The 12,381-nt window shown below is 50.9% G+C and overlaps 1 protein-coding gene across 4 annotated transcripts; it reads right to left on the bottom strand.

The window, feature by feature from the left end:
* Positions 1–480: 480 nt before the first annotated feature.
* Aoc1 (amine oxidase copper containing 1) lies at positions 481–10,084 on the bottom strand. 4 transcript variants are annotated; one of them, XM_090332443.1, is made up of 8 exons: positions 10,004–10,084; positions 9,140–9,254; positions 8,032–8,121; positions 6,348–6,364; positions 2,892–4,462; positions 1,408–1,693; positions 1,025–1,157; positions 481–810 (listed from the first exon to the last, which is right to left on the bottom strand). In XM_090332443.1, exons 5-8 carry the CDS (start codon positions 4,456–4,458, stop codon positions 544–546), a joined length of 2,253 nt encoding a protein of 750 aa, XP_090188569.1. In that variant the 5' UTR covers positions 4,459–4,462; positions 6,348–6,364; positions 8,032–8,121; positions 9,140–9,254; positions 10,004–10,084; the 3' UTR covers positions 481–543. The 4 variants fall into 4 exon arrangements, with proteins under 4 accessions (XP_090188569.1, XP_090188571.1, XP_090188572.1 ...); XM_090332445.1 differs by lacking the exon at positions 6,348–6,364; XM_090332446.1 differs by lacking the exon at positions 9,140–9,254 and having other exon boundaries at positions 10,004–10,078.
* Between the last annotated feature and the right edge of the window lie 2,297 nt (positions 10,085–12,381).

Here is a 12,381-nt window from a genome sequence, read left to right as displayed (position 1 = left end):
ATGTCACATCTCAGCCTCCTGAGTACCTAGGATTATAAGCATGAGTCACCACACAAGGTGGCATTTCTACACTTCCACACTGCAGTGCATCACCTTCCCCGCAGTTTTCCTGCGTTTATAGCTAGATCTTGGGGGAATGCACCTCTAGATGCTAAACCCCTATGTCCAAGGCTGGAGCTTGGGTCATCTTGCTACCTTTCCCCCTTACCTTCTCTTTATGATGCCATGATTATGAAAGCTGGGATAATTCCCTAAGAAGAAGCCAATAGCCTTGAAGGTTTCAAAGCCCATCTGGTAGATAAATCTAGCATCTTCCTGAGTTCATTTGTTCGTACCTGTCATGGAGTTCTTTGTTGGGGGTCTTTTTAGGCAGACACTCATGGAGTCTGTGCCGTTTCAGCTGCTCTCCTGTCTGTGACCATGCCCTCCCCTGCCACCCCAAGAACAGCACAGCACGTGGAGCTGGGGTGGGGGGTTTACTGTGTGCCTTGCAGGGCGTGGGGGAGGGTCTTGAGCTTTCTGTCAGGTTCCGGCCCCGCCCCCTCACACAGGCTTGTAGGTCCCATTGTAGTGGAAAGGGGGAAGCCCCAGGCAGTCCTCGTCCTCTGGGAGCCATCGGTGGACAAAGTTGTGACTCTTGTCTCGGGGCCACACAATCACGGCGTCTCTGGATGCCAGGGAGGGATCCTCTGGGAAGAAGTTGAAAGGCCGGAGCAAGAACCCCACGCTGTTCCCAGGGGTGGCTGTGTTGGGGATGTCCTCCGCGTGGGGGATGTGCAGAAAGCCCAGTGTCACCCAGGCCACCAGATCCTGTGGGAGGAGGCTGGCATGAGTGGGCGGGGCAGTGCCAGTGCCCAGGGCGGGGAGGGGGCCCAGCCTTGCAGTTCCCCTCAGCCCCATGGTCTGCCATGACCCCCAAGCTCCCTTCTACATAGCCAGCGGCGCCTCCTGGACCAGGCTGGGTCCAGGCAGAGGCTGGATAGAATTCTAGTGGTGAGGAGGCCAGAGGAGGGGAGGGCTGTACCTCATTTTCAATGTTGTCATTGTTTCGGAGAAACTCCTCGAAGACCACCGGGGGATCCCAGGGGTCGTTCTGGTTGTAGATACTGCTGCTGCTCAGCTCAGAATCCTGGTACTTGGTCACAGCCAGGGGGTACCTGCCAGGCCGGAAAGAAATCAGGTGGCTCTGGGGCCAGGGTGGCCCAGGAGCGGATGCTGGGGGATCCCCAGAATGAGTGATTCTGTCGTGGAGGCTGCAAAGCCCATAGGTAACCGAGGCTCCCGGAGCCCCAGGTGAGGCCTCCACTTCCCTTTCACATGTGTGCAGACAGAGCCTGGGGGACAGAAGGACAGACCGACACAGAGACTGGGGATGCCGCCCTTCCCAGCCTCCTGGGTTCTCCTCACCTGGCCCAGGTGAGGGCCCGCTCTTCCTGCCAGCCTGCAGGCAGCACCTGCTCTGCCATGGAGTGCATCTGCAGGCGGTAGCTGCGTTCGTGGCCCCAGGGGTTCTTCTGGGGACTGGTGATGAGTAGATACTTGGGCAGAGTCTGTCCGAAGCGGAAGGCGGCCTGGCGCTCGTGTGAGTACTGCTTCTGCTTGAGGATGGGCTGCACCAGATGGTGCCTCGGGCTCCAGGGGTTGGTGATGTTTTCCAGCTTCATCTGAAGCGTCTGGAAGCTGTTATTGGTGCCTGGAGGCAGGCAGGCAGGGAAAAGGAGGGCGAACATCACCCTGAAGCCTCCTCCTACTCTGGGATCTCCCTTCTAGAACACACCACAGCCAAGTGCCAGGAAGAAGGCTGCGGGGAGCATACGAGCTGGCTGTGGGAAGCATTAAGAACGCCAAAAGCCAGAGGCACTGGAAGACAGCTCACGGTCTCAGGGCAACTGACGTGGGATCCAATGCGATTCTGGATTGTTCCTTTACGAGCTGGGGCCCCGGGGCTGGGAGTTTGGCCTAGTGGTAGAGTGTTTGCCTAACATGTGCAAAGACCCGGGTTCGATTCCTTGGTACCACATACATAGAAAAAAGCCAGAAGTGGTGCTGAGGCTCAAGTAGTAGAGCTCTAGCTTTGAGAAAACCTAAGGGCTGTGCTCATATACCACACTGTTTTATACCACTGAGTCACACCTTCACTCTGGATTTTTACTTGTTGATTGGAGATAGGAATTTCACAGACTTTTCAGCCTGGACTGGCTTTGAACCACGATCCTCCGATCTCAGCCTCCTGGATAGTTAGGATGACAAATATGAGCCACTGTGCCGGCTCATTTGCTGTTAATTTTACTACCAACACTTTGCGTGTGCTTGTGTGCACACAGGGACTGAGGCTTGAACTCAAGGCCTTGTGCCTTTGTCTTTTTTTTTTTTTTTTTGCTCAAGTCTGGTACTCTATCACTTGAGCCACACCTCCTCTTGTGGCTCTTTGCTAGGTAATTCGAGATAAGAGTCTCACAAACTTGGCTCCTTTGAACGATCTTAGACTTCTATGCAGCTCAGACCACAGAGCCACTGGCACCTGGCTACTTCCATATTCTTTTTTTTTTTTTTGCCAGTCCTGGGCTTGAACTCAGGGCCTAAGCACTGCCCTTGGACTTTCCTCAAGGCTAGAGTTCTACCACTTGAGCCACAGCACCACTTCCAGCCTTTTTCTATGTATGTGATACCGAGGACTCGAACCCGGGTCTTCGTGCATGCTTGGCAAGCACTCTACCACTAAGCCAAACTCCCAGCCTACTCTGATATTTTTGAGGGCCACCCAGATCTCTAGTTTTGTGCTTTGCAGGAGCAGGCTGAGCAAATGCTCCTGCTGTTGGGGACAGGAGCTCTCATGCTGTCCCCTGAGGAGTGTAAGGTAGGGTTGGGTGCGGGCCGTCTGCTTTGCCTACCTGCCACATCCAGGTCGACCCGGTAATGCACCAGGTGGGTGTGCATGTTCCCGAGCAGGTGGGTATGCAGGCGGGTGCCGTAGGCCAGCCCTTCAGGGGTGTAGAAGGTGGCGTGGATGTAGCCCGTGGCGTGTACCTTGGCCTCCATCACCCCGTTAGGGTAGAAGATAAAGTCCCAGATGTAGTCATAGTTGTAGACGGTGGAGGTGGTTCGCAGCACCAGTACTTGGCCCGGCAGGCCCCCGTAGAAGGTGAAGCCACCCTTAAAGTCGGAGTCAAAGTGGCGCCGGAGGGGTAACCCTGTGGGCATCTCGAAGATGCAGAGGGCCCTGGGGTAGAGGACGGGGCCATCCGTGTCGTAGTAGTGGATGGCGTCCAGGAAGGTGGCAGTGTCCGGACAGTCGATGCCCTGGGCCAGCTCGTGGGTGACGGTGCCCATGCCCCAGCCCGAGTCGATGTACTTGGTCTGCATGCCCGCGGGGGTGTGGCCGCCGTAGAGAGCCACGGCCTCCTGCACGCTCACCTCGTAGGCGATGCGCTCCCCACCGAAATGGATGTTGAGAAGCTGCAGCCCCGAAGAGGAGCGCAGCCGGAAGGCGAAGCTCCAGCCCAGGTACAGCACGGCGTTGGCCTCCAGCACGAATCGGGGCCCGTGGGGCTGGACGGGGCGCGGGCCAGCCGTGTGGCCAGGGGTGGTGAAGTTCCCCCGGGGCGTGTACGAGGAGAACAGGGGGTGCTCCCTGGTGCTCTTGGCTTCCTGGTCCTCGAGGACCACCGTGTCCACCTCTCCATCGTTGTACTTCTGCGCCAGTTCCGTGGGGCTCTGGTAGAACTTGCCATTGTACCAGAGCTGCTCCACTGTCCACTGCTTGGGGTCCGGGCTCCCATGATCCACCAGGACCTCGAGCCCTGTGGGGTGCAAGAAGTAGCCTTCTACAAGGCGCTGAAAGATGAGCCAGCTGCGGCGCTGGCCCGAGGCTAAGCCACGGGGGGAGATGTCGGTGAAGGTGAGGCAGTGGCGGCTGCAGTTGTGGAAGGAGAAGCCCGTGGTGTCCAGGAAAAATTGGTGCAGGGGCTTGGTGGCCTCCTCCACCATGATGTGGAGAAGGTCAGACTCCACCGCAGTGACGGGTCTGGACGCCCAGGCCCGCTGGTGCCCTGCCCGAGGGGGCAGCTTTCTCATGTAGCACGGTTGTGGCAGGGGTCCCACAGCAAACTCGGTGATATTAGGGTACTCCTGTTCCCCAAAGAAGATGACTGCACGAGCTTCCCGTGTGGGACGTCGTTTGCCCTTGTCCAGAAACTTCAGCACGCGCTTCTTCTTGGGCAGCAGCAACTCTATGAGAAACACAGAGTTCTTGGCTATGGTCGGCACCGTGGACTTCTGCAGCTGCAGCTCCTTCTTGGATCTGAGGAAGTTGTGCACCGTCTTTAGCTCCTGGGCGCTGAGGTCCGCGAACACGCCAGCCTTGCTTTCCAGGATCCAGGGGGGCCGCTCCGCTACTGCCATCTGTAGCACCAGCATGGCAGCAGCCACCCAGCCCAGAGCCAGGCTTTCCCGTTCCATCACTCTGGAAAACAACGCAGGAGAGGGACTTAATGTCTCCTACACCAGCACCTCAGAGTACTCCGTCCCTTTGCCTTGCAGAAGCTAAGAATAGGGTTCAAGGGGAGCCACACAGGATATGCGGAGCCTCCGCCTGCGGGTGCAGCCGCTGTTTCTCTTGCTTGCCTGGAAACCCCTCCCAGACCCGGGTATGGACTTCCTTATCTAGAAACACTCCTTTGGTTATCCTCTTATGCAGGACCAAGCCCCTCTCCGCAGGGATCCTGTGGGTTACAGGGCTCCCAGGTTCTACCCCTGGCCTCCACAGGCTGCCAAGTGTTTGTGACTGCACTGTGTGTGTACGCATGTGTGTGTGCCCGTGGTGAAGCTTGAACTCAGGGCTTGTGTCCGACGGTCCTGAGTCTTTGTGCTAAAGGCTAGTTCGTCTACTCTACCATTTGAGCCATGGCTCCATTTCCAGCTTTTTTTTTTTGTCAGTCATGGAGCTTGAACTTTGGACCTGGGCACTGTCCCTGAGCTCTTCAGCTCAAAGCTACTGCCCTGCCCTTGAGTCACAGCCCCACTTCCCATTTTCTAGTGGTTAATTGGAGATAAGAGTCTCATGGTCTTTAGCGCCCCGGCTGGCTAAGAACCTTGATCCTCAGATCTCAGCCTCTTGACTAGCTAGGACTACAGGCGTAAACCAGCTTCCATTTCCAGCTTTTTGGTGGTTAATTGGAGATAGGAATCATATGCCCTTGCTTGCCCAGCCTAGCTTTGAACTTTGATCCTAAGATCTCAGTCTCCTAGTAGCTAGGTTTATTTTCCAAGTGTGATCTACTGATGCTTGGCCTTTTCAAGTTTTATTATTATTGTTTATTTTTGCCAGTCCTAGGACTTGAACTCAGGACTTGGGAGCTATCTGATGCTTTATGCTCATTGGCAGGTGCCCTACCCATCTGAGCCATGCCTCCAACTTCTGACTCTTTCAATATTATTATTATTATTATTATTATTATTATTATTATTATTTGCATGTGTGCCAGTACTGGGTCTTGAACTCTGAGCCTGGCCCTGTCCTTTAGCTTTGACACTCAGGGATGGTACTCTACCACTAGAGTCACAGCTTTACTTGCAGCTCTTTGCTGGTTGCTTAGAGGTCAGAGTCTTATGGACTTTCCTGCTATGGCTGGCTTTGAACCTTGATCCTCAGATAGAAACCTTCTGAGAAGAGAGTATTACAGTTGTGAGCTACTATTCCCTTCTAATATATGTAACTTTTTTTTTTTTGCATGGACACACAATTTCCATCAAAACACACATAAAAGCTTTATAGCTGGCTGGGAGTTTGGCTTAGTGGTAGAGTGCTTGCCTAGCATGCACGAAGACCCAGGTTCAATTCCTTGGTACCACATGCATAGAAAAAGCCATAAGTGGTGCTGTGGCTCAAGTGGTAAAGCCTTGAGAAAGCCTAGGGACAGCACTCAGGCCCTGAGCCCAGGACTGGCAAAAAAAAAAAAAAAAAAAAAAAAAAAGAAGAAGAAAAGAAAAAAAAAGAAAGAAAGGAAAAAAGGCTTTGCAGCCAGTTTTAAACCCCAGTTAAAAGGGCTTTTGCTAAATAGAAGCAGAGGGGAATGAAGACAGCTGAAAAAGGAGGTAGAAACACATGGCAAAAATCAGAACTACACTGATTTCATTTCATTTCAATCAGAATGACAATCATCACGAAAACAACAATACATGGAGGGTGGGAAGGAACTTATAAATTGTTGGTGGGAATGAATGCTATGCTACCACTGTGGAAATCTATACGGATCCTCCTCAGAGAACTAAAACCAGATCTACCTTACACTGGAGGGGGTTATCTCCTGTGGGAATCTCAATCAACATAGGAGAGAATACTTGCATACCTGTGTTTGTTGAAGCTCTGTTCAAATGGTGGGAATCAGCAGAGGTGTCATCAGTGGATGAGTAGATAAAAAAAGATATGGTACATACATACAATGGCATATTAGTCAACCATAGAGAACAAAATGAAATTCTGTTGTTTGCAGAGACTAGAAGGACAGCATCCTGTTGATCAAGCTAAGCCAAGCTCAAAAAGGAAATCCAGCGTGACACAGCATGTTCTTGCTTTAAAAAATAATATGTGACTGGAAGAGGGAGAAGGAGGGAAAAAGAGGAAAAGAGAAAGATGGAGGACAGCCAATACTGAAACCCATGTGTCCGTGTATGGAGATGGCATAAAGAAACTCACTGACAGCTGCTGAACAGCAGAGGAGGGAGGGAAAGAGAGAGAAATGGATGAGGTTAGCCTAGCTGAATTCTGAGACATGCATGTATGAATTCCTATGATAAAACACCTTGATACATTTATTGTCTGCTAAAAAAATAAAAAATACGCTGTAATGAGGAGACTCCTAGCCCAGCACGAGGTGCAGAGGCCAAGAAAGAGGATGAATGAGCGTGAATACAAATGAACGATTTCTTATGCTCCTATAATCCTAGAACAGTGGAGCCTCTTGAAACTGTTTAAAGAAGGTGGAAATGGGCTGAAGGGGAGAGAGGTGGGGAAGGAAGGAAGGAGAGAGAGAGAGAGAGAGAGAAAGAGAGAGAGAGTAGGGGTGAGTTTGTTCGGAGTCCATTATGTATACATCTGGAAATGTCAAAATGATATCTCCTTATATAACTAACATACGCTAGTTAAAATCTTCAAGAAATGATTTTATAAAAAGATTGCATGAAACGATGCCTCTGGTACCAATACAGATGAATATGGACATCGTTCCACACTTAACAGCTTGTAAACCAAGTCCTTTATTCGCCTGAGTCCATTCAGCTCCCACAGCGCTCCAGGGCGACGAGCGCCGTCCTGCTTGAAGCGTTAGCTATCCCTTGAGTTTTTCAGAGGAGTTTTAGGTTCACAGCAAAGCGAGCCTAAGGCCCACAGACTTCCCACAAGCCCCAGCCCCTGCCCCCAGCCTTGGGGAAGGCATCATCTGCTCAGCAGAAGCAGCATTATCTGTCCAGAGTCCAGAGGCGGGCTCTTGAGTTCTGGCAAATGTATGGTGCCAGCCACCTTTGGGGGCTCCTGGGGTGTCCACGCCCTTCCCACCCTTCCCCTCCATTGCTCTGCCCCATCTTCCCCTCCCCTGCCAGCCCTGTGGACTGCTCATCCTTCATCCACAGCAGGTAGCCAGGTGATCCGGGTACCGCACTGCCCGTTCCTGCTGGGCCCTCTTAGCTGGGGGTGGGTAGGAGGAGGGGAGAACCCTTTGTGTTACACCCTCTTCTCTCCAGACGGCTTCCTGCTCTATCCAGGAAGGAGATGCACGGATGCACGCGTGTGCACACCCCGGGGAAGCCCTCTAGGGCTCCCGTCCCCACAGTCGTGCAGGCGGAGGCAGGCACTGGAGCCATGCAGGACAAGGGAGGACTTGGCAGCCGGGCGGACTTCCCTGCCCAGGGGAAGCTTGTCCGCTCCTCCCTGCCCGGCCTCCCTCTTGCCAGTCCCTTCCTCCCCTCTCCTCGCAGAAGGCCTCCTGCGCTCTGGCTCCACACCTGCCCTCCCTTCCGGCCGGCGTCAGAACGCACCTGTGTGCTGTGCTCCTGCCGACCTCTGCGCAAGCCTTTGTTCTAAGGTGCTGACCCCTGACTCCTTCATGAAGCCTGCTGGACTCCGCCCTGTGGGGAGGGACCGGTGAGGTAAGAGCCGAGCCAGGTGGGGGCCTGCAGCTCAGGGGATTCCCCGTGGAGGGGGTGCCAGGGTGCTGGTGGCTGCAGCGTGTGTGGCATGTCCTTGGGCCGTTTCCCTACGCTTTCTCCTGTCACAGCACCACCGTCCACAACGGCTCTTCTCTCTCTGGGATGAGCTGGGTACTGTCGTAATCTGTTCCCACAGGTGGCATGCTTCCCAGGGTAGTGATAAGGACCAGGGGACATTTTCTAGCTGACAGTCTCCCCAGAAACAGAGACAAGGCTTGATGGAAACAGCAAGGCAGAGAAGTCTGCCCATATGGGCGACTTGGGACCAGAGATGGTTTGAGAGACAAAAGCCACCGAGTGGAGCCTCCAGGAGATACCTTTTCACCAGCTCTGGGACCCTGACAGAATTCAGAAAAGAGGGAGGATGGGACTGAAGAGAAAGTTGGCTATGATGGCAAAGAGCAGAAGGAAAAGGAAAGGGACATGGTGGCTCTTCTGTAAGTAGAGGACAGACCTAGAGTGGCCTAATTAGATCAAGTGTGTGTCGGGGGGAGAAGGATGCGGAGGGGCATGAGTCAGGGAAAGCTATGTGGCTCGGAAGAGCTAGAATCGTATCTTCTTGGTCATCTACACAGGGTCCTAAGAAATGTTCCTCATGTGGTGGGTACGTGGATGGTATGATTTTCTTTTAAAAATGCCATTTTATTATTGTTATTCAGGTATTGTCCAGAGGGGTTACCATAGTCTAAGTTGGATAATGAGTACATTTCTTTCTTTCTTTTTTGATAATGTCACTTCCTTCCTCGGTGCTCACTCCGTTTCCTCCCTCTCCCAACCCTTCTCACAAGTTTTACATATTTTGAACTTTTTAAAATAATTGCAAATCATTTCAATGTGGACTGGGTATTCCCTATTGCGAATCTAGGCTGCCCCTCTCCGATTTTCTCTTTGAAACTCTAGGTCTTCAGGGATGTTGGGAAAGTGATGCTTTACGTACAGTCTGTGTCTCTAGAGTTGGTCTTCTCAGCTGTGGACTCGCAGGCTCCATGCAGAGGAGGCGGAGGGGGCTCGGAGCCGAGGAGAGCTCCGAGAATGACCTGACTTTAGAAAGTCTGACCAGGATAGTGACATGAGGGGAAAAGTGGAAGGAGTGACAGGCAGAATGACCTCAGATGCCTACCTCACTCCACATATTGACATGGAGCAGAGAACTATCACCTAACAATACAAAATTCTTAGGAGAAAAAACCAGGAGTAGATTTTTTTCTTTTCTCTTCTTATGCCAGTCCTGCAGCTTGAACTCAGGGCCCGAGCCCAGTTCCTGAGTTTTTTTTTATTATTATTTTTTGCTCAAGGCTAGCACTTACCCCTTGAGCCCAAGCTCCACTCCTGGCTTTTTAGGGTTACTTGGAGATAAGAGTCTCATAGACTTTCCTGCTGGGCTAACTTTGAACTGAGATCCTTGGATCTCAGCCTCCTGAGTAGCTGGGATTACAAGTATAAGCCATTGGTGCCTGGCAGTGGTTGATGTCCTGATGCTAGTTGATAAGGGCTTTGTATGTGACGCCAAAGCACAAGAAACTAAAGAAAGAAAGAAAGTGCTGTCATTGGCATTAAAACTTATGTGCTCTAGAGCCCGCTTCGGGTGTCTCACACCCAGGTTGCGAATTCAAACTCCTGTACTGGCACAAAAAGCCAAAGCAAACAAACAAAAAATGGAATGACAACCACAGAAACCATATGTGCTTCGAAAGATACAAAAAAAGAGAGACTGAAGACACAACCCAGAGGATAGGGGCAAATAGTCACAAGCCTAAACTCTCTATTGGAGGACTGTATTTACGATATATAAAGAACTTACACCTCAGTAATAAAAAGACAAATAATCCAACTAAAACGAGCAAAGGGTGTGAATCAATAGTCCTCTGAGGAAAACATATAAAGAAGCGATAGCATATGAAAGGTTGGTCCCCATCTTTGGTGCTCAGGGAACTGAAAACACCTCAGAATCTCTCTCATTATTCTACTCTGCTCTAGAACATTAGAAGACATTCTGTGTCCAGTCATGGATTCCCTGTACCCATCGCCCTTCTCTCACCATCCCACGCCCCTCCGCAAGCTCGGTGACTGTTTTCCTCTCTCCTTCTATGAGAGCAAGGATTTAGCTTCCCCTTGGAAGGGAGAAGGTGTAGTGTTTGTCTTTTGGGCTTGAATACTTTTTATTTTTATCCTGACAATTAAGGAGTTATACAAAGGAGTTGTACAAGTCAGGTAATGAGTATGCTGCTTTTCAGATAATGTACCCCCCCTCCTTCACTTTCCCCTGCCTCCCCCCTCCCTTCCCCACCCATGGGTTTCCTAATTCATTTTTTACATAGTGTGTATTGAAGACAACGACTGCCTTTGTTCACCCTTCCTCCTCCATTCCTGCACCTTCCTTCTCTCCCCCACCACTACGATTCCATTTCCTGGAATTGTTTTTTAAACCAGTGCTTCAGATGTTCAGAGGAGTTATGCCGGTAGCTTCCTCCCTTACCTGTATCCTTGAGTGCCTGGCTAATTTTTGATGAATATGCCTTCGGGTTTCACCCAGGTTATTGCACATGTCAGACTTTCCCAACACAAATCAACAAGTTTCCGAGATGATCGCTGCCAGTACCCATGTATAGAAGAAGGTCATACTGTACCCACAAACATGTACAGCTACTCCAGGTCAAACAAGAGTTTCAAACACTCGCTAGGATAGACAGAATAAGTGATATAATAACCCACTGATGCAATGTGGAAAAACTGAACCCACACAAGCGCTGATGGTAATATGAAATTAGTCTACCACTTTGGAAAACTGAACATTTTGGTTTCCTTATACCTAGCAATCTCACTGCTGTGTGAACATCCAAGATAGGACCTCACAGAACTGAGTATGTGAAGGCTTTTCAGGTGAGGACAATGTTTTAAAACTGGTAATAATCACATGTCTGAATATACTGCGATCTCTTGGTGGGTGCACTTTAAAAGTGTGAAATGTAAATCACATCTCCAATCAAACTGCTTGTGTTGTGCACATTAGTACCAGGACTTAAACTCAGTGCCTTCAGTTTTCCCATAGCTTTTTTTTTGGGGGGGGGGAAGGTTAGTGCTCTATCATTTAAGCCATACCTCTGCTTCCAGCTTTTTAAAATTGTTAATTGGAGATAATAGGCTCATGGACTTTCCTGCATGGTTTGGCTTCAAGTCATGATCCATCAGATTTCAGCTTCCTGAGTAGAATTGCAGGCAAGAGCCACTGATACCCGGCTCGGTAAAATTGTTTCATTTATTTTTCTTTTTAAGTCAAAGGTCTAACATACAGAATACTCAAGGAACTCTTGCAAGCAAGTCTAGAAAAAGACAGTAATTGCACTAAAACCTGGGTAAAACATCTCAAAAAGCAACTTACAAGGGGAAATGAAACCACAAGAAATCACAAGAGCCAGGAAAAAAAGCTCCGTTGTAATGGCTCTTCGTAAAAGGCCAAGTATTCAGTAGTGAGATATAATTCAATGTCCATTCCTGGCAGGGGCGAGGAAGCCCGGTGGTGCTCAGTGCCAGTGTTTATGGGGTGGCTGTGAGGAGGGGCATCACTGGTGTAGCCCCTTCAGAGGGCATTGGGAGGGTGAGGGTGAAGGAAGCTCTTGTGTGTCCTGCATATCTGCAGTCTTGAGTCTTGATGTAGTCATCAAAGAGATTCTCCTACAGAATCTGGTGTTCTGAGGCAGGGCATGGACCCGTGGGGTCCACGAAGGAGGGCTGGTGGTCATTCCAGGCATACGCCATGTGGACACAAAGGCATGGGTAACCATGCCGTAACACACGAGTAGATCCTAATTAAGATCATGAGAAGAAGCAAAGGGAATGCCCGAGAATGATGCTTCCACTGGAGTCTGCAGGCCAGGTGTTGACAGGGCCATGTGCCACCTCATCCAGCTTCTGTCCTTCCTGTCCTTCCTGTCCTTCCTGCGTTCTTTGGCTTGTGGCTATCCTGCTCTGCATCTGCCCTCAGTCATGTCCTCTTGCTGAAGTCATTGCCTGCATACCTCCATCTTCTCAAATTCACCGACAGGGAACCTATTTCTAAGTCAGGTCCCATTCTGAAGCCTGGCAGGGGCATGGATTTGGGGGAACACCACGCAATTCAGAACATGTGAGTCGTCTCGGGACAAGGGGCGAGTGGTAGCCAAGTTGCTGGAACACAGAGCG

Source organism: Megascapheus bottae, chromosome 5 (genome assembly GCF_031878675.1).
Source record: "Megascapheus bottae isolate mThoBot1 chromosome 5, mThoBot2.hap1, whole genome shotgun sequence".
NCBI classification, from domain to species: Eukaryota; Metazoa; Chordata; class Mammalia; order Rodentia; family Geomyidae; genus Megascapheus; species Megascapheus bottae.
Note: the sequence above shows the minus strand (reverse complement) of the source record. Positions and strands in the feature narration are given on the sequence as shown.